This window comes from Gekko japonicus, unplaced genomic scaffold (genome assembly GCF_001447785.1).
Source record: "Gekko japonicus isolate JY-2015 unplaced genomic scaffold, Gekko_japonicus_V1.1 scaffold125, whole genome shotgun sequence".
NCBI lineage: Eukaryota > Metazoa > Chordata > Lepidosauria > Squamata > Gekkonidae > Gekko > Gekko japonicus.
The window spans coordinates 86,390-106,793 of NW_015165834.1; the positions used below are offsets into that span (position 1 = coordinate 86,390).

Sequence of the window (20,404 nt, forward strand, 5' to 3'; positions counted from 1 at the left end):
CCCTACTCAGACCACTCGAACGGCTGAACCACACTGGCTCACGCTCATGTTCCATAGGCCACAAGGCCTCCAGGAATTTGTCATTCTGCTCTCTCACTTGCCTTGTCTATTTTGTTTTACCCAAGTTTTTAATTGTTAGGTTTTTAAAGAACAGTGTGCCCACCTGAGCCTGGTTAGCAGCTATGCTGTTTATACCTTTGAGGACTGTGAGCTACACACTAGAATGCTTGCAAGACTCACATCAGGACACTTCCCTTCTTTATTTATTCATTTATAAATGAGAGGCAAGGCAGGAAGCGTTGCATCAGTGCTTAGTTCTTGTGGCCCTTTCTTACACGCCCAGGAAAATGCTAATTACCACTTTGGGTTCAGGAAGCAATTTTTCTCCAGGCCACTTTAGCTAGAGATCCTGGATGTTTTTTTGTTATCTTCTGGGCATGGAACAGGAGTCACGGGGGGGGGGAGGTATTTGTGAACTTCCTGCATTGTGCAGGGGGTTGGACTAGATTACCCTGGAGGTCCCCTCCAACTCTATGGTTCTATGAGTCTATATCATACCTTTCTGTAGAACTCAAGGAGGCATGCATACAGTTTCAACAGCTGCTCTTTAACTACTACATTGATGTTTTAAAATGTGTTGCATTAGTAGGGAATTATACAGGATTTTTCCCCCAGCTGCTTCCTTCTTGACACAGTGTTCTAGTAATTTCATTTACAGTCTTTTTAATGTTGTTTTTGTACACACTGAATGATGTGTTAATTAGTTATTTCATGAGGATGTTACAAGGATGAATGAGAGAAGAAGAGGCAACCATGATACTGGTTAAAAATAGGCCAACATGACTTTTTATCCATTCAGTTCTTATGGCCCTTATCAAATACTTTTTTGTGGTCAAATGAAACCTTCTCTTTCTTTTTTCACTAGTTGAAAACCTGGTTGGGTCCAATTGCTTCACTGAACAAAGTCTGAACCCTTCCTTCAGTCTAGGAAAACTTCCTCCAACTTAAGTTCTTCCACTGGCGAAAGAACCACTTAAGTTGAAGGAAGACTCCTTAGGTTGGAAGAAGGCTTTAGTGCTGAGCAGAGTGGCTGGATCTACCCCAGTGAGGCTTAAAAAACTTGAAGAAGTTGCAGCCCACTGATCCCCCCCGCAATTTTTATCCTGGGGGTCAGCGGGCAGTAGAAATTGCCCTCCTTACATCTTCAGGATGTGTAGCTGGATACAGGCCACTATTGCCAGCAGTGCTCCAGGGAAAGTGAGTTAACTCTACCCTATACTCAGTGCTGACATCTGATACAACTATGGTTTCTTCAGTCAGTGAACCAATAACAGAAGTAGCCCAGATATCTATTCTTCAGTAATGGAAAATGCTGAAACAGCAACCCTATTCCCAAAAGAATCAGTGTTATCCGTTTAGAACATCTCAATTCCAAGACTGACATCTAGAAAAGCAAGTAACTTGAAGAACAACATAAATGCGAACCCCTACTTTGCAAGTTCAACAGACAGTATGTTGGCTGGCACTTTCATTTCCTCTAATGCCAACTTTCCTCCCCTTTCAAAAATGCACCAACCATTGGTAGACTTTTTTTTAGCTGCAGGCAGTCGGAATATGGTAGATCTTTGCTTTCCCCTCTCAGGCTTAAGAAATGAGCCCTCCCTCCAAAATAACCCCGGATGAATCAATGTTTCGTCATTCTGCTATTAAAACACAATTTTTACCACCCCTTTAAATGACAGAGGCATCTGTGCAGAAATAACACTACATGTTAAGTCTCCCCATGGGTACACTAACCTCCTTTAATAAAACCACTGCAGTGACAAGACCCTATATATCAACAGTCTTTAATACAGAAACATATGATCTAATTTACTTCCACAGTATAAGAGCTAACATGGAATGACAGGTCACTGGAAGGTAAAAAAAAAAATCCAAGATACCCTTTCCGTGCAACCTTAAATAGGCCAGTTTTAAATATTTTAAAGCAATGTTAACTCATCCAACAAAAACTTGTTTCCTTTGTACTGCCTCCCAACACAAACTTTGAAATGCAAAAGAAAAAAAACAAACTGGATTCTTCTCTTTTGTAGAACATCGCTTTGTGTTAATCGGTCACTGCAATCTAAGCAAAACATCTGTCTTTGGAGCAGGAAAAGCCTTCTAGACTGTCATCGGTTATATTTCAATGTACTGCTCCTTTGAAAAATGTCAGCATCTTATTCGGGAAAGCAATCTCCAATTACAAATCACAGCAACAACTAAGGCATTTGTAGACTAGAAGCGTGTGGCTTTTACATTCAGGCACTGCAGTACTTCACTGATGTTATGCATTGGCTTACATGGAGGAACCCAGTCTTCCATTAGACTTTTTTTTGGGGGGGGCAACAAACATATAGGGCACCAACAGTGTAATCCTACAAATGCTTTCCGGGGAGTAAACTCCATTGAATAGACCTGAAAATGATACTGAGTATACCTGCTTTGATTCACTGCACTGTATAACCAGGGTGTTAGAATGCTTTACACTGTCAGACTTGGGAGAACTGGGATCAGCACACTAAAAAACCCTGGGCTAGCCATTGCCTCTTAGTCTTATCTACCTTCTATCAAGAATCAGGGGCATAAAGACCCCATCAGGGGCATAGATTCATTATAATTCCTTCTAACCTGTCACTGATTTTTCTGGGCTTCTATGACCTTTCCTTGACAGATGACCTGCTCAGATACCCACAGCATCCCTCTCTGACATATGAGCCACTATCAAGTAGCCATGATACTCCAGTTTTGGGCAGACCAGGTACACTCCAGTTTTGGGCAGAGGGGCCAGGACTTTGGAAAATCTACAATTCTCTCATTCCAGGAAGTCTGGTGTGTTGCTGCCAATGAGATGTGTGCCTTCATACAGGAGGTTGGGTAAGCTGTGTGGATTTCCTCACAGGTTTTCATCCTTTTTGGCTTTTGCACTCTAATGCAACTTTTTAAGCCTCAGCTCGAAACCTTCTATGACTCAGATTCACACACTATCCAAGTGGTTGATGGAATGAAGGGGGAGGGGTGTGTGTGACCTAGGTCCCTTTCAGATAAAGAGCCAGATAGTGGCAGTGGTTTACCAAACCCCTAGCCATCCATGGGGTAATCAGGGTAGGTGGAAAGGAGGCATTGTGTTGAGGAGTAGAGAAGGGGGCTCCTTGGTTCATCCACCCAACTTAAAGTGACCCCTGCTTTCTCAACATATGATCCACTAATGGAAGGGGAGATGCAATTTCTGCTGATTCACCCTTCTCCCTGAAACCCACCTTGTGTAAAGTTCCTCAAGATCCTCTATACCCTGTAACATTTTATGGAAATCAGTGGGCTGCAGTAAGATCGCATAGACAGTAAATTTACATTCTGCTGGTGGAAGAATGTATGCTACTCTGGGCTCCTCAGAAGAAGGGTGGAATAATGATGTCATAAATAAAATCCTTCTAAGCTCTCCCTTATATTTGAGATATGAACAGTAGTCTCCCATTTCTGTGCAGTACTAAAGACAAGAAAGCGGGGTTTTAAAAGACAACTGATGTTCTTGGGAGGGTCTACACCCAATACCAATTTCAGACACCCAGAACAATTTTAGTATGGCTCCTCCACAGAATTATAATTTCCCACACTATTATTTTACTTAGATTCCTGTCCAGTAGCATAGATTCAGGTAGGCAGCCGTGTTGGTCTGAAGCAAGAGAACACAGTTTGAATCCAGTTGCACCTTTAAGACCAAGAAAATTTAATTCTTGGTATAAGCTTTTATGTGCATGCACACTGATGAAGGTATCTGATGAAGTGTGCACGCACATGAAACTTTATACTCAGAATTAAACTTTCTTGGTTTTAAAGGTGCCACTGGACTCAAACTTTGTCCAGCAGCATCTTAGAAACCAACAAGATTTTCAGGGTATAAGCTTTCAGCACCCTGACCTGGATAGCATGGGCTAGTAGTCTGATCTCATCGGTTCTTGGAAGCTAAGCAGGGTCAGCCCTGGTCAGTATTTGGATGAGAGACCACCAAGGAGGTCCAGGGTCCTGACGACATGAAGGCAGACAATGGCAAACCACATTTGAGCATCTCTTGCCCTGAAAACCCTACGGGTTATAAATCAGCTGTGACTTGGCGGCACTTTCCGCCACCAAGCCTTCAACTGTCAGAGCTCCCTTCATCAATCTCTTGAAAGCTTATACTCTGAATGTCTTGTGGGTTGCTAAGGTGATACTGGACTTTAATCTAACTGTTTTACTGCAGACCAACTCATTTACCCTCTGAAATTATTGTTTTATTAATACTTGCACTTGCCAACAGTTATGATGTGCAATAGAATCAATCATTATAATAATTGAAAAGAGGAACTCGTTATTTGGTGCACCATACAGGTAACTTGTCAACTTTCTCAAATAGTATGGTGCAATGGAATATACTGGATGTAGGGCTGGGAGACATAAGTTCAATATGAGTTCAAGAAGAGGCTCCCGGGGTAGCCCTGGGCAAATCAAATGTTCTCAATCTTTTCCCAGTCTGCACAATGAAACATGAGAATATTAATGGCCTGCCTCACCAGATTGTGTAAGTGAAGATGACGGTAAAACATTTTGCATAGGACAGTATATTTACCATCAGATAAAAAAAGACTCCAATGTAATATTGCAAAATAATTTCCCATGCTGAATGGTTTATGTTCTTAAAGCATGTTTTAATATTTGAAATACAAGTAGTGAAAAGACCAAATAGGTAGAACCAAAAAATGTCTATGCAAAGAAAGACATTGCTGTGCATAATAAATTTGTTGCTGTAAATTTTCCAGGTTGTGTGGCCGTGGTCTTGGCATTGTAGAATCTAGGTTCTACAATGCCAACACCATGGCCACACAACCCGGAGAATCTACATCTACAGCAACTAATGAATTCCAGCCGTGAAAACCTTCAACAACACATTATACATTTATCACAAAGTTGTGCCAAATTACACTAAGTTTTAACACGTATTGACCCTTTTGTAGAAGCAATATTGAATTTTCACCACCTAGCATTTTATTACTAGTGATGATCATACAATTAATGCCAGGTCTCGCACCTCCAGGTATTGAAGAGGATGAATTAAAGTCTGAAGTCAGTCTTTTTGTGTATTAACAAAAATTTGAGAGGTGGCAACTGTATGTGGGCAAGTCAGCTCACTCTCTCTGAAAAATGCAATTATAGGATTGTCATCAATAGTTGACACTCCACTTGAACATTTTCAGTGCATATATTGTCATCCAGGTTCTCCTTTAATTTGCTTTTTAAAAGGTACTAGTGCAACCTCTGCATTAAGACTGAATATGAATCTTTCATGCCCCATTTCTACTTCCTGAATAAACATATGAATGAACAACCTACTTCAATTTCTTTTGTACATATAAAACATCTACAGTAAGGATCAGAAACGTGTAACTTCTGGGCCCAGAAGCAAAAGGAATAGCAAAATTAGCTGATGACTAGGGATCTGCTTGGCGGTTAATAGTGGAGTCCTAAACAGATTCACATCCTTCTAAATCCATTTGCTGAAGTGGATTTAAAATGGTATAACTCTGCTTAGGACTGCACTACAAACCTCTTCCCATAAGTAACCAATGTGAAACTATTAACCAAGCTAACTTCAGCCTACTTCTCACTAAATTTGTGAGGGACTAAATTTGTGATAACGCTGTACTTGTTCACTACAGGTGACTGAATACTACATACATACATACACACACACATACACAGTTCTCACTAAATTTGTGAGGGGCTAAATTTGTGATGAGGCTGTACCTGTTCACACTACAGGTGACTGAATACTTCATAATACATACATACATACACACACACGAAAGAAAGAAAGAACCTTCCTTTCTCCCTAACACGCTTTGTTTCCATATGGGGGAAACATTCAATCATGTGAGCCCCCACCTACAGTTTGAAGTGCTACAGTCCAGAGCTTTTGAAGCATAGAACACGAGGAATGTCTCTGACATGGTGACATCACTTCTGGGTGATCACTTGGAAGTGAGCCTAATGCCCTCCCATGGGAGGGGGGGTCTCCAATATGCCTGCGGGCACCATGGTGTCCACCCATATCTTTCTTGGCACTCACCAAATATTTTTAGAAAGTGGGCAGGGCCAGGTGGGACCAATGCTCCCTCTAAGCTGTGGAGTCTTGTGAGCAGGGCTCTTTTTTTTTGTAGAAAAAGCCCAGCAGGAACTCATTAGCATAATAGGCCAGACCCAACAGCTGAAACTCATTAGCATATTAGGCCACACCCCTGACAGTGCACCCCCATTAAGTCACACCCCATGCCTTCCCTTGGTTTGCCCGGGTGCCCCGCAGCTGCGGGGAGCCCGGACAAGCCAGCCCTTGGAGGGAAGGGAAGGCAATTTAAACTGCCTTTCCTTGGCTTGCCCGGGCAAGCCGGCCCTTGGACAGGCCAGGGAAGGCACAGGGAGGCATTTAAATACCTCCCCGATCCTTCCAGGGCCCTTCCTGGCCCGCCTGCCTCAGAGTTGCTGGGGGGTCACTCCCCAGGCCTTCCCTCTGTAGCCACACATGCAGAGGTCTTGGCTGTAGTGGGCGTGGCCAACTCTGAAGCCAGCCAGAACTCCGTTCCTCTGCATTACTGCCCAAAAATAGTCCTGCTTGTGAGCAAAAACTCTACTTTGTGAGCTACTGGCATTAAAGTTGTGAGTGACCCATTTGGCTACTGCATAAATTAATTTATTCTGGAGCCATCCTTCCTGAGCAAAGATAAAAATGTGTGAGCCAAAGGCTAAAACACAGTGAGCTAGCTTACAGTAATTCAGCTTAGAGGGAACACTGGGTGGGACTATTGCCCAGCGGAGCTTCTGATTGGCTATGAAGATTTTAAAAAATATTGCTTTGGCATAGGGTTGCCAGGTCCCTCCTGGCAACCAGTGGGGGATGGGAAGGGGGATCTTACCTGGAGTAGGAGGGAGTACCATCCTAGATTGCCAGCAACATGTGACATCACTTCTGGCATGTACTGCAAGTGATGTCATCACACTGGGATTTGGGCAAAAACTCTGTGGTAAAAAAATAGCTTCTACCATAGAGTTTTTGCCCAAATACCAAACTGTCACCTGGACATTGCCAACATGACAATGTTACTTCCTGTACATGCTGGAAGTGACATCACCACATTGCCGGTGATGTAGCCTGGGCCTCTGTCCTGCTCTTGGTAAGTCCCCCTGCTGGCAAGCTGATCAGTGTGGGGCAGAGCCTGGGGGATCCCCCACCTCCAATGGTGGGCTGACAACCCTACTTTGGCAGCAGCTGCCATCACAACACAAGGATCTTCACTGAGTGACTGAAAGTAAAAAAAATACTTTTTAAACAATGTGTTCATTTTAAAAGGCATTCTGTTAAGCAAAGCTTCTGTCTGAAATGTTGAAGAATTGCTATTTATGCATGACCACACTCTCTGACATTTTGTGGTTGCTTCCACCTCCTTTGGCAGCCATTTTGTAGTTACTAAGGGTGAGGGGACATTTTTCGCCAAGCCTGTTGGCAACCTTAAGAACAATTAAGATTGTGATGATGGAAATCCAATAGTACACGAAACATCAATGTTAAGGCAGTCTGTTTTGAGAAGTGACTAACAAGTGCCTTAAACCAATACATAAGTCATAGGATGAACAACCGAAAAAGAAATTGGATAAAAGCAGAGAAAGGAATTGGATAATGACCCTTTCCTGGTGATCAAATTATTAAAAACAGAGTGGGCCAAACTAGATATTGCAAAAGAGATTTGTGAACAATCACAATTTTTTTAAAAAACCCTGAAATGTGGCCTGAGAGGTCATTATTAGGAATGGAGACTGGTAGGTGAAATATTTAACCTCTTTCCTTCCCTACATTGGCCTGTTTGTTATTGAACCCCTTAGCTGCTTCCTTCACTGCAAGTGACAGCATCTCTTTCCTTGGAGGGTCAGTTGAGGGCAAACAGTTTCAAGACCTAATGGCAGCTCATGTGCCACTGCGTTGTTGCTAAACCTGATAGCTTTCTGTGGCTGCTTTTCATTGAAAATATGTTTGGAGGCTATTCAGGCATCTCTTTTATAATACAGGACTGGTTGCTGACTTTTAAGCTGCTCCCTCCAGTTTTCCCTTTAATATCAGTTTGATCTGCAAGCAATTATTAGGTGATGCCATTTCACTTCATGCCATGTGTGACAGACTGCACAGAAAAGCAGGCTTTTAAAATGCTGCTTGTGTCAGAGAGTCAGGGTGTTCATGAGTTAATCTACCCCGGAAAGAAGAGTTTATGTGATTGGCTGCTCTACTTGCTCTCTGATTGACCAACACCAGCTGAGAGAGGAAATACAATAGCTGATCTGGAGGGAAAAGAGGTCTTTTGCCCTTTGGTCTTTCACCTTTTGAGACACTTTTGGTCTTGGTCTGAAAACTCCAAATCCAAAGCCTTTTATTGGCATATAAATAAAGATACAGTAATCTAAATACAAAATCATGCAGAGTAAAATTAAAATTGCAGAGTAACATCACAGAGTAACATCATAATAAAACCTAATTCATAATATCACTTATCAGGCCATAGGACCATGGCACTGCAGAGAAACTTTGCTACTATTTCAGTTATTTCTGTATCTGGATTATCGAGCAAGAAAAGGAGTTTAAAATCATCAGGTGTCTCTAAAAATTGGCCTTATATGGGATATAGAAGATCCTGACGGGACGCCAAATAGAGAGGGCACTGGAGGAGGACATGGGCAACAGTTTCAACACAGTACTTCATACAAAGACAACACCTGCTAGGATAGGGAGTCCCTTGGAATAGGTCTGAAAACTAATTTCTGGATCAGCAGTCAGAGGGTTTGGCTTCTGAGGGAAGAGATATTTGGGAGTCAGTGTTTTCTGACAGCAATAGTCAGAAAAGTACTTCTACAGAGAGAAGAAGAGAAACCCCATTGTCTTAAATATATTAAAACTGCTCTGAGGGAGAATTTAGATTCTCAGTCAGGAAAGCTACAGAACAGCCTTATACAGACAAAGGATACTGGAGAAGGATTTGGCAGAAGTTCTGGGTAGTTAGAGTGAACTTCCATACAAGCCAAATAGTTAAAGGAGCTATTGCTTCTTAGGGACATGGAGAATAACTTCCTGCCAGTGAAAGGTGTTGGGAAAAGAACCCTGGTCTGTGATAAAGGGGAGAAGTTTAGACATTTCAGTTAGTGAAAAGCTCTAATATCTAAAGGAAAACCTAGAACTCCAAAGGAAGAAATCTAGAAACTTTAAGCAAATGCTGTCCTCCAGAAGAAACATTAATAAGAACTATGTTAGTGCTGAAATATACTACACAAAGTACCTCTCAAAGAATTAGAAAACTGATACTACAAATATACTCTCTTGAATGTTCTAAGAATTCAACTCTGTATATATTAGAAAGTTTTAACCTCAGCAATCTCAAAACCTTGACTATTCCTATTATACATACATTCCCTGCCTGTTTAATAAAATCTTTATTCTGTTTTTGAAAGTTAATTTGCCTCAAGTGCCTTTTCACAAGGGTTTATAAAACAGGACATCTCCTATCTTTCCCTCAAGTTACTGTACTGGGTCTAAAGCCTAAACCAATATCTAAACAAAGTGTGGGACAGTTTCAAGCTTATATCAATAGAAAAGATATACATGCTACTGTAGGACAACTTAGTCACTGAGGGAAACTGAAGTTTGGTGGGAAATATCTACCAGACAGTTGAGCAGATACGGGGGTTCATCATACCATGAAAAGCTTCAACAGCCCATTTCCAGTAATTAAGCTCTATGATGGGGTAGGACATCTCCCCTTCCAATTGGCAACCCATAGAAATTCTATGACATCGAGTTTTGCAATAGCAAAAACACAATAGCTGGAGAAATTGATCCCTTATTAGCCCTTTTTTAAAACAAAGACAGCAACCTCAAGGCTAACCAGGCTTTAAGGCATGTGATTTTACTTATTTATAATGTATCTATTAGTTTCCATGTTTTACATTTTTGTTTTTCTAAGTATCTTCAGGCATTTTTTTCAAGAAACTTCTAACAACTCTACACTGATACATAAGTAAGCAGAGGAAGGACTTGATCTTCAACTATTTAACAGGCTTCCACAAAGAAGAAGAAGAAGAAGAAGAAGAGATTGGATTTATACCCCGCCCTTCACTTGGAGTCTCAGAGCGGCTTACAAACTCCTCTCCCTTCCCCTCCCCACAACAGACACCCTGTGAGGTGGGTGGGGCTGAGAGAACTCTGACACAAACTGCTCTTTTTCAAGGACGGCTGTGCCAGAGCTTGTGACTGACCCAAGGTCACATCAGCAGGTGCAAGTGGAGGAGTGGGGAATCAAACCCGGTTCTCCCAGATTAGAGTCCGCACACTTAACCACTACACCAAACTGGCTCTTTTTCTTGGTTGCTATTGACAAGACACAGTTGGTTAAAGGAAGGCAGATTAAAGTTGCATGACTATGCATACTTATTTGGAAGCAAATCCCAGTGAAACCAGCTAGCTTACTTCTGATAATTATGGTCACATCAGGCTGCATATGTCCTCCTCACCAGAATAGTTGGGGAGTGGAACCAACTGTTAAAAGACTTTAAAAAGAAGATGCAGTAGTACTAGTCAACTATACATGAAATCCTTGGGAGGAAGGAGCCCTTTCCAACCAGGATTTCTCCTTACATTTCACTACCAGAGGATGGAGTGATAACTACGGGAATAAACAGATTTAAAAGGGCATTAGAGAGATTAATGGAGGATAGGTCTATCACTGGCTTCTAGCCATGGTGACTGACGGGAACCTCTACATCCAGAGTTACTAAGCCTACGAATCCCCATGCCAGGAGGCATCACCATAGGAAGGTCTCAGCCTCTGTGCCGTTGTTGGCTCCCCAGAGGAACTGGTGGGCCATTGTGTGAGACAGGATGCTGGACTAGATGGACCACTGGTCTGATCCAGCAGGGCACTTATGTTATTTTCTACTCAGCTACTTCTGTTCATCAGTTACGTAAATACAAGCAAGGAGAAATACCATTGTGAAAGAGTCCATCTGGTATTTTGAGGTCCATAACTCAGAACAGTTATACATGTTCTTTCCATATTTGTTTACATCAGTGAAAATAGATATCCTTGGACATAGGAATCCAGATTAAAATCTTATTTGCGTTTCCAAGAAACAAATTCCCCAGATTTTTGTTCCTGCTTTTAAAGCCTCTGAAACTAGAAGACTGGTGCTTTGAGACTATAAACTCCTTAGTATATGACAAAATCTTTGATATAACTATAAATTGAAAGACGTTTGAGTCCAGTGGCACCTTTAAGGCCAAGACATTTTTATTCAAGGTATAAGATTTCTTAAATCTATAAATTGAAAGGATATAGATTTTTGAAAGAGCTTGAGGTAACAACACAGTGTAATCTTAAAAAGAGTTGTGTGTATGCTAAGTGCCATCAAGTTGCTTCTGACATATGGTGACCCTATGAATTAATGTTCTTCAAAACGTCCTGTTGTTTAATAGCCTTGCACAGGTCTTGCAAACTGAGGGCCGGGGCTTCCTTGATTGACCCAGTCCATCTTATGTTGGGTCTTTTCCTGCTACTTTCAACTTTTCCTGGTATGACACCCTTTTAAATCCAAAGACGAAGAAGAGGAGGAGCAGGAGGAGGAGGAAATTGGATTTATACCCCACCCTTCACTCAGAGTCTCAGAGTGGCTTATAAACTCCTTACCCTTACCCTCCCTACAACAGACACCCTGTGAGGTAGGTGGGGCTGAGAGAGCTCTTTCCAGAACTGCTCCTGAGAGAACAGCTCTGACAGAACTATGGCTTGCCCAAGGTCATCCAGCAGCTGCAAGTGGAGGAGTGGGGAATCAAACCCGGTTCTCCCAGATTAGAGTCCACACACTTAACCACTACACCAAACTGTAGCCCATGAGTCTCTTACCCATGCACTCCAATAAATATTCATTTTATCTACAATGGCGAAGTAGAAACAAGCTCTTCCAAAAGCTCACTTCTTCTTGATAGCCACCCAAACTGCTAGCATTCATCTTCATGTTTTAACTCAACTTGTTCATTTTTGACAGATAAAGTTGGACATGCCAGCCCTAAAGCCACTTTAAGGAGAGTTCTTATTTCGATGTGATCTCACAGATCTTCTCAAGGGACCTGACAAACACAAATCCTCCCCAGTGTCAGGAAATGCATTTTCTCTGATCAGATCTTAATTTGTGTGGACACGTGGGCCATTGGGCTTGAAATTGGAAAGAGACAACAGAGCAAGTGAATGTGCCACCCAAAGGACATCAACAATTGCATCAGAGACAAGCAGGCTGGCGTAAAACAGATAAAGGATAAATTTTTAAGGACCACCCTCTGGGTTTTAGTCACAGGAGACTCCAAGATAATGTGCACAGCTTTTTGGTACATGCATTATTGAAATGGGTCTGTCTAGCTTTGGAAAACACAATGTTCTCACCAAAATAGCTGATGAAAATCCTTACCTAACCTTGACTCATTTTAAACTAAGGTTTTAAATTCCTACTCTACTGCAGTGAGATAAATGCTCTAGTCATTTTATGAGCCCAAAGGAAAACTAGAATAGTACTACTTGACAGAAGGACTGATTCAAAATGGAATCATTAGCAAAAACACTGCAACACAGTCATTGTTTGTTATTTTTTTATTTGTAATGGTAGCTGTCCCTGTGGAAGGCTAATACTGCTGCTTTGGGTTTTCTTGCATGAATGTGTGTCAAACATGGAAATTTTAATTTTAATGCTCATGAAGAAAAAGAAAAAAACATCCTTGATTTATGTTTTTTGCACATATAGGACAGAAAAAATTCTGCCAAAAATAAAACGGTGTCCATGTTTAACTACTAACAATATGTACAGAGCAGCCAATTATTAAAATTGTTTGAACCTACAAATAATAACTCACAACATCCACAACACTGCACAATCATCACTAAGTATGATTCCTCTTCTGGGTCGCTATGTGTAACGTTAGCTGGTTGACAGTGGTATAGTGCTGAGCCATTTATCTTAATTTTATATGCATTATCTGATTCTGTTGTTTTCAAAGATTTTTTTAAAAGATGTTGTTTAAATGTTATACATTGCCGCAAGATCTTCTGGGTGAGTGGTAACTTTAAAAATCTAATAAATACATACACAAATAAATGTATTCAACAAGCATTAATTTCTTATGCTTACATGAATGCATCACAGTCTATGATAATAACCCTTCATCTCAGTCTCTGCATGATTTCTCCCTTTTTTATTGTTACCAGAGCACTAAGTGCAGTTGCTTGAATTACTTTCAATTGGTGCAGCCCAAGTATGCGAACAAATTTCTTGATGGGTGCCACTATGGAGATCATATCTTGACAGTATTAGCACAACCTGGCTTCCTATTTGCTTCTAGGTACAGTTCAAATTACTAGCGACATTTAAAGCCCTAATTGGTTTGGGAACAAGATATCAAAAAGACTAGATAATATTTTTGTGACTGTAATTGTTTTTGATATGATATCAGCCACCTTGTAAACCAAGGCACTGTGTACATATTTTAAAATAAATGTCCTTTCCCCCGTTTTTTAATATCAGCTGATTTTGCAATTGTCATCTCACTCACTCAGCTGTAGATAACTTTTTCTTTTTGAGGAGCTGGAGAGGAAGGAGTTATTTTTGACTTTGTACAACCTTGCAAGTTCCCAGCTCCTGTCCTTTTGTCTTTATATTAAAGTTATTGTCGTGTTTTGGGATGCATTACTCTGTTTACACATATATTTAAAGATAAAACAAGGGTTTCACAATCCTGAGAAAGAGGCTTTGCATATGTAGAAGAAACATGGAGATGCAATACACCAACTGTCCTCTGCTAATCAGAAAAGGAAACACATAGTAAACTGAACTGTAACAGAAAAACTGATTTATACCCAGTCGCACCTTAAAGGCCAGTAAGTTTTGTAGGGTATAAGCTTTCAAGAGTATGACGAAGGGAGTTTTGACTCTTGAAAGCTTATACTCTGGAAATCTTGTTGGTCTTTAAGGTGCTAGTGGACACGAATCTTGCACAAATCTTGGTCTTCTACTGTAGAGCAACACAGCTACCCACCTGAAACGCTCTTCATAGAAGAAATGATGTTACATACACTATTCTGCAAAGACTTATAAAAAATCCAATATATAACAACTTAGGGTGGCATCCTAAACAGAGTTACAGCCTTCTAAGTCCATTGGTCAACAGGCTCAGAAGAATAAATTTCTGTTTACAATTCATATTGTTATCTCAAGGTCAAAAGCCTGCATTTATCATCTCCTCTAAACACTTATGTCCTCAGCTAGTGAACAAGACTATCAACATTAGAAATGAGGGTCATGTTTTGATGGCAAAATTTATTGATGCCAGAATTGCATCCGCTATGCAGGAAACACCAGAAGATATTTTTAAAATGATTAAACGTCTGAAGCCGCCAAAGAAAGCCAGACATCAGCAATGAATAGGCCCCGCTGCCAGGTGCTGGTAGGAAGCCCCCCCCCCCCCCATGATTGTGGCCTTAGTTAGGGAACAAATAATTGTGTAAGCCACTCTGAGACCCCTCGGGGTTCGAGCGGGATACAAGCCGAAAGTATAAATAAATAAATAAAATAGCAAAACTCAGAAAAAGAATGCTCTCTCTAAGATCTCCTTCCAACTCTACGGAATGTTTTTCATATTTTTTTAATAATACTTTTGCCTTTTTATCTCTTCTTTAAATATACAAACAAAGGTCTGAAAATGGACATTAGAAAAATGTAGGCTGCAGTGTTGGCAAAACTACAGCATGAACCAACATGGTGTAACAACCCTTTGTTGGTTGATGGATGTCAATCTATATGACAGGCTTGAATTCCCTCTTCCAAAGACTACAGAATGCCTGACTGCTTCAAATATAAAGGGATTTTTTTTAAAAAAAAACACTTGGGACTGGAAAAGTTTTATTTAAAAAACAAATATCAAACTATCTGGATGACTTTTTTCTGTTTAGGCCCTTTTTAGCACTAGTGGAGAAGATCGATTCTTACTCATACTATTAGCCATCAAAGTGAAATCCTGAAAGGGACAATTCCTGGTCCAGTAAGAAAGCACATTTGTCATTCACCATTGTGCAAACCTCTTTAGCTCTTACCAAGCTCTACATCCTGATCATCTGTGAGGACGAGAATGATGTTTGGACGGATATTCCTGCGATCTCTTTGAAACCTTCCTTTCAGACGCTGATTTAACAGGAAAGCTGAACTGTCATCCAGCAAGGATAAAACAGTCATTACAAATAATCCCACGACAATGCTATGCTGTGCCATATTGCGCTGATTTTGCATGCTCTTCAAACAAAGGTGAGGGGATGTTTTCTATTTCCTCTTCAAAGGCAGATCTGATAGGGCAAAGAAAAGAAGGAGGAGGTTAATATGCGTGCAACATAAACATCATGAAAAATGGGTTTAAGGAAAACAGATCACCAAGTTTCTGGCAATTACAATATAACCCGAATCAGAGAGACACTTGTCTAAATCCAGGCTAGTCAATAGGTTTAGAATGGTGTGGTTTTGTTTAGGAATAATCCCAGTGTATTGAGGAATCCTATACCCTCTACCATTCACTTGTACACACTAGAAGGAGACTATTCACAGACAAATGAAACATGGGAGTTATTGTAGGGTTGCCATTTGTCTGGTGGGAGTGGGGATCCCCCGATTTTGCAGGCTCCTGCTCTCCAGTGGCCGGCTGGCTGATGGGAAGAAATCCCCCCCCAAACCCCTGAAACAGTGGTGATGTCACTTCCCTCTCCTGGAATGTTCCCCCCATCCCCCCGCCAGTGGGTGAAAGGGACCTGGCAACCCTAGAGTTATGTTTGTGTTATCTACACAGTATAAAGCAAAGGTCCCCAACCATGGCGCCCACCAACACCTTTCCTGGAGCCCACCTAGTGTTTTTACACAATGGGAGGAAGGGATAAACAGGGAAGATACCGGCAAAATAAAGACAGATACTGCCAGATGTGGGTTTCTTAGCTAGCTGAGTATGTATATTTATTTTGTGTGTATGCAAGAAAATACTTTTAAACACTATGTTCATTTTAAAAGGCATCTTGTGGAACAGAGCTTCTGCCTGAAATGCTGAAGAGTTACTATCAGACTTATGCCCATCCTCATTCCATGACATTTGTGACTGGCCCCACCCCCTGTGGCGGCCATTTTACAGTTGCATTCACCACCCTGTGTCAAAATTCCAAAGGTGCCCACTGGTTCAAAAAAGGTTGGAGACTCCTGGTCTAAAGTGTGTGTGTAAAGTGTATGGCTGGAAACATTCAGTGAATTCCTTGCACATAGAGAGAGAAGAGAGTGGATTTATACCTCACCCTTTACTACCCCCGAAGGAGTCTCAGGGCGGCTTACAATCTCTTTTCCATTCCCCTCCCCACAACAAACACCCCATGAGCAATGCTCCCTCTAAGCTGCGGAGTCTTGTGAGCAAAAATTCTACATTGTGAGCTGCCGGCAGTAAAGTTGTGAGCAAGCGATTTGGCTACTGCATAAATTAGTTGGCATTGGAGCCATCCTTCCTGAGCTAAGACAAAAATGCGTGAGCCAAAGGCTAAAAAACTGTGAGCTAGCTCACACTAACTCAGTTTAGAGGAAACACTGCCCGTGAGGTAGGTGGGGATGAGAGAGCTCTCCCGAGAGCTGTCCTTGAGAGAACAGCTCTGCAAGAACTTAGAACTGACCCAAGGTCACATCAGCTGGCTTCATGTGGAGGAGTGGGGAATCAAACCTGGTTCTCCCAGATTAGAGTCCACACTCCTAACCACTACACCAACCTGGCTAGGCTAGCACAAGTCCACTGCATGTCTTGAAATGTTTTGAAAACAAGAATCTCTCCTTTAAATGCTCATCATAGCAAACAATTGTTCAGTATAGAATGCACACAACTGATACACATAGTATAAGTTTGCCATGAAGAGTTTACCAGTCACAGCATTTAAGCAAAATGCATCTTTAGCATGGAAATTTAATGTATAGAGCAAACGTATAGAAACTATGTACATTTCTCCTTTTTAAAAACCACCAGTGTTAAAAAAAAAAAATCCTGTGTCTATTTAGTTTTCTTATATGGAAAATAAAACTTATCAGTCCTGAATACAGATTATAAAATAAGGCAAAACTGAAGTAATTGGCTACTTAGGTTTGACAAACCATAAATTGTCTGCACAAACAACACTTTAGGCAGTAAAACACCCTAATCACCTAACATTGCATTAATTGAGCATCAGCCTCACACCAAATAGATCCATTTCTCCTAGTTTTCCACAGAAAGTATGCCCACTCACACCACAACTGAATTTTGTTTTTCCAGGGCATGTGTAACCTAGGATTAATTTAGTACAGCCTTACAAAACTAATCCTGAACTTCCTGGCTGTGTGGGTGGATATTCTGTGTTATGTCAACATTGTTTGGGTCATTTTCTCAGGGCTCTTGGTTCATTTTAAGGAGACAAACCACAGAGGTCCCACCCCGAACATCATTTCACTAGCTGTAACTACCCGTCCCTAAACCGAGAGGCAGCAAACAGAATTCCCTAACCCCATCCTCTCGCTGAGCAGATGGTAGGGTCGCCACCTTTTAACCTGACAAATTGTGAACAGACCAGTCTTTCTTCGAGTTGGTGAGCTAAAGGAGTCCAGCCACAAGGGGACACAAATCACTCTGAGGGAAACTTTAATATCTGACTCGCTGAAGAAGATCATGGCTCACAGTTTCATTTTAACCTACTCTCTGCTAACCCCTTTCCCCCCTTCCTCTAGTGCGCAGTGTTGTTTTGAGTCTACCTAACCCATAACCTGTGTTCTCGACTCTTAGCACTCCCACAGGTTTCCTCATCCATCTTTCAGTTACCCCGTTCCTGAAATTTCCCTACTCACAGACCTCTCTGCTGACTCATTCCTTAGTTTCCCCCTTTCCCTCTAAGCATACCCCCACAGGGCTCTCTTGACTGTGGAACACTGTGCCACAATTCTCTCAGCCTCTCAAGCTCTCAACAGAAGAACTCCAGTGGCACCTTTAAGACTAATAAACGTTTATTCAAGGTATGAGTTTTTGTGTGCATGCACACTTTTAAAAATATATATTTTCATATATTCAAACACAAAAAGTATTTGAAAAAGTGTGCATGCACACGAAAGCTCATACTTTGACCTTGAATAAACCTTTGTTGGTTTTAAAGGTGCCACTGGACTCTAAATTTGTTCTATTGCTTCAGACCAACATGGCTGACCACCTTGAAGCTCTCAGCAGCTCTTTCTTCCCAACCCCCAGCTCCACCATATGCTTGGCACCTCTCTTTATTAATCTTTCATCATTTTAAAATTTTTATTTATTTTCCCACTTATCCCCCGCCCTACCCCGCCGAATCATCCGGTCTTATCTCTAGACCCCATGGCACATATACAAATACCCTATCTCTTACATCCCCTCTCTTCTCATTTCCCATTCCACTGCCCTTTTCTGCACCACCTCTCCTTTCCTCCTTTCAGTCACTATGTTTGCTGCTTCCTCCCTATATACTGCTTTGTTTCCACTTCTCTTCACACATATTTAGATATTTATGGCCTGCTTTCTTCCCCAATGGGTACCCAAAGCAGCTTACAGTAAAAAACATATATTTTTATATATTCAAACACAAAAAGTATTTGAAAAAGCGTGCATGCACACGAAAGCTCATACCTTGAATAAACCTTTGTTGGTTTTAAAGGTGCCACCGGACTCTAAATTTGTTCTACTGCTTCAGACCAACATGGCTGACCACCTTGAAGCTCTCAACAGCGCTTTCTCCCCAACCCCCAGCTCCACCATATGCTTGGCACCTCTCTTTCTCTATTAATCTTTCATCATTTTTTAATTTTTATTTATTTTCCCACTTATACCCCGCCCTACCCCGCCGAATCATCCGGTCTTATCTCTAGACCCCATGGCACATATACAAATACCCTATCTCTTACATCCCCTCTCTTCTCATTTCCCATTCCACTGCCCTTTTCTGCACCACCTATCTCTCAGTTCTCCTTTCCCCCTTTCAGTCACTATGTTTGCTGCTTCCTCCCTATATTCTTCTCTGTTTCCACTTCTCTTCACACAGAGTATATTTAGATATTTATGGCCTGCTTTCTTGCCCAATGGGTACCCAAAGCAGCTTACAGTATCTTTCTCTCCCTCTGATTTATCGTTATAACAACCCATGAGATAGGTTAGGTTGAAAGAGAGAGACTGGGCTAAGTGACCCACAGCAGAGCAGGGATTCAAATATGGGGCTTTCAGATCTTAGTCTGGCTCTCCGACCACTACATCACACTGCCTCTCAGAGTCTGCAGTGCAACCACACGCAAGGAGTTCACTCTTCTAGAGATTCATTTCAGAGGATTCTCAGACACAAAGGAGACATGTTTCACAGCTGGCTGGAGGTTCATATCTCTACACTCTCTCTCTCACCAAACTTATATCAAAGGGTCATTGCAACAATGAAATGGAGGAAGGGAGAAGCATATATGTCACTATGAGCTCCTTGGAGGAAGGGCAAGGAGAAAACATAACAATGAGACATGTTAATTTTTCTACTGTTATGGGCAGAGCCTCTAACATTGCATTATGAATGGAGGACAGTATTATATTGGAAGTCAGGAGTATCCTAATTAAATGGTCACGTCTATGGCACAGACTCCTCACTCATGCCTTACGGCAACACAGAATTCAAGAAACCTAGAGAGATGTAGTGGTTAGTGTCAGGTTAGGAGACCCAAGTTCAAATGCCCACTAAGACACAAAGCATGCTGGGTGACCCTGGGGCAGTCATTGCCTCTTTTAGTAATAATGGCATAAAAAATTGAATAGTTTTCAGGACCACAAATGGAAGTTGTAGGAGTTTACTCAAAAGCAGATTCACTGTGAAATGAACTCAGACTGCCGCTTAAATGCACTTAAAGGCAAACTTGTAACAAGCCACTGTTCTTTGCACTCAACAGATGAGGGAGTAAAATATTAGGAAGAAATTTCAAGAGAATTTTCAAAGTCTCCCATTCCTTCTCTTAAAAATTGGCCCAGCATGTAGGTGTATGCTACTCACCATCAGCACAGTTCTCATTCAGAGCTCCCTACTGGAGGAAGCTGTCATAAAGAATGCAAAGAAGGGTGCTTCACTTCTGCAGTTTTCCCAGTTTTGCTTACTTATCCTATTCCTAACTTTGACAGGGCACAGAGCATAAACCAAAGGCAAGGCAAGCCAAGTTAACGAAAGAGTTAATGAGG

General features: G+C 41.4%; 1 protein-coding gene across 1 annotated transcript in view; it reads right to left on the reverse strand.

The window, feature by feature from the left end:
* Positions 1-20,404, reverse strand: part of SULF2 (sulfatase 2) — a gene marked incomplete at its 3' end in the record, with an annotated part of 114,662 nt that overhangs the window by 74,868 nt on the left and 19,390 nt on the right. Inside the window, exon 2 of the mRNA XM_015410906.1 lies at positions 15,237-15,482. Coding sequence (XP_015266392.1) covers positions 15,237-15,429 — 193 coding nt within the window. The remainder of the gene's footprint in view (positions 1-15,236; positions 15,483-20,404) is intronic.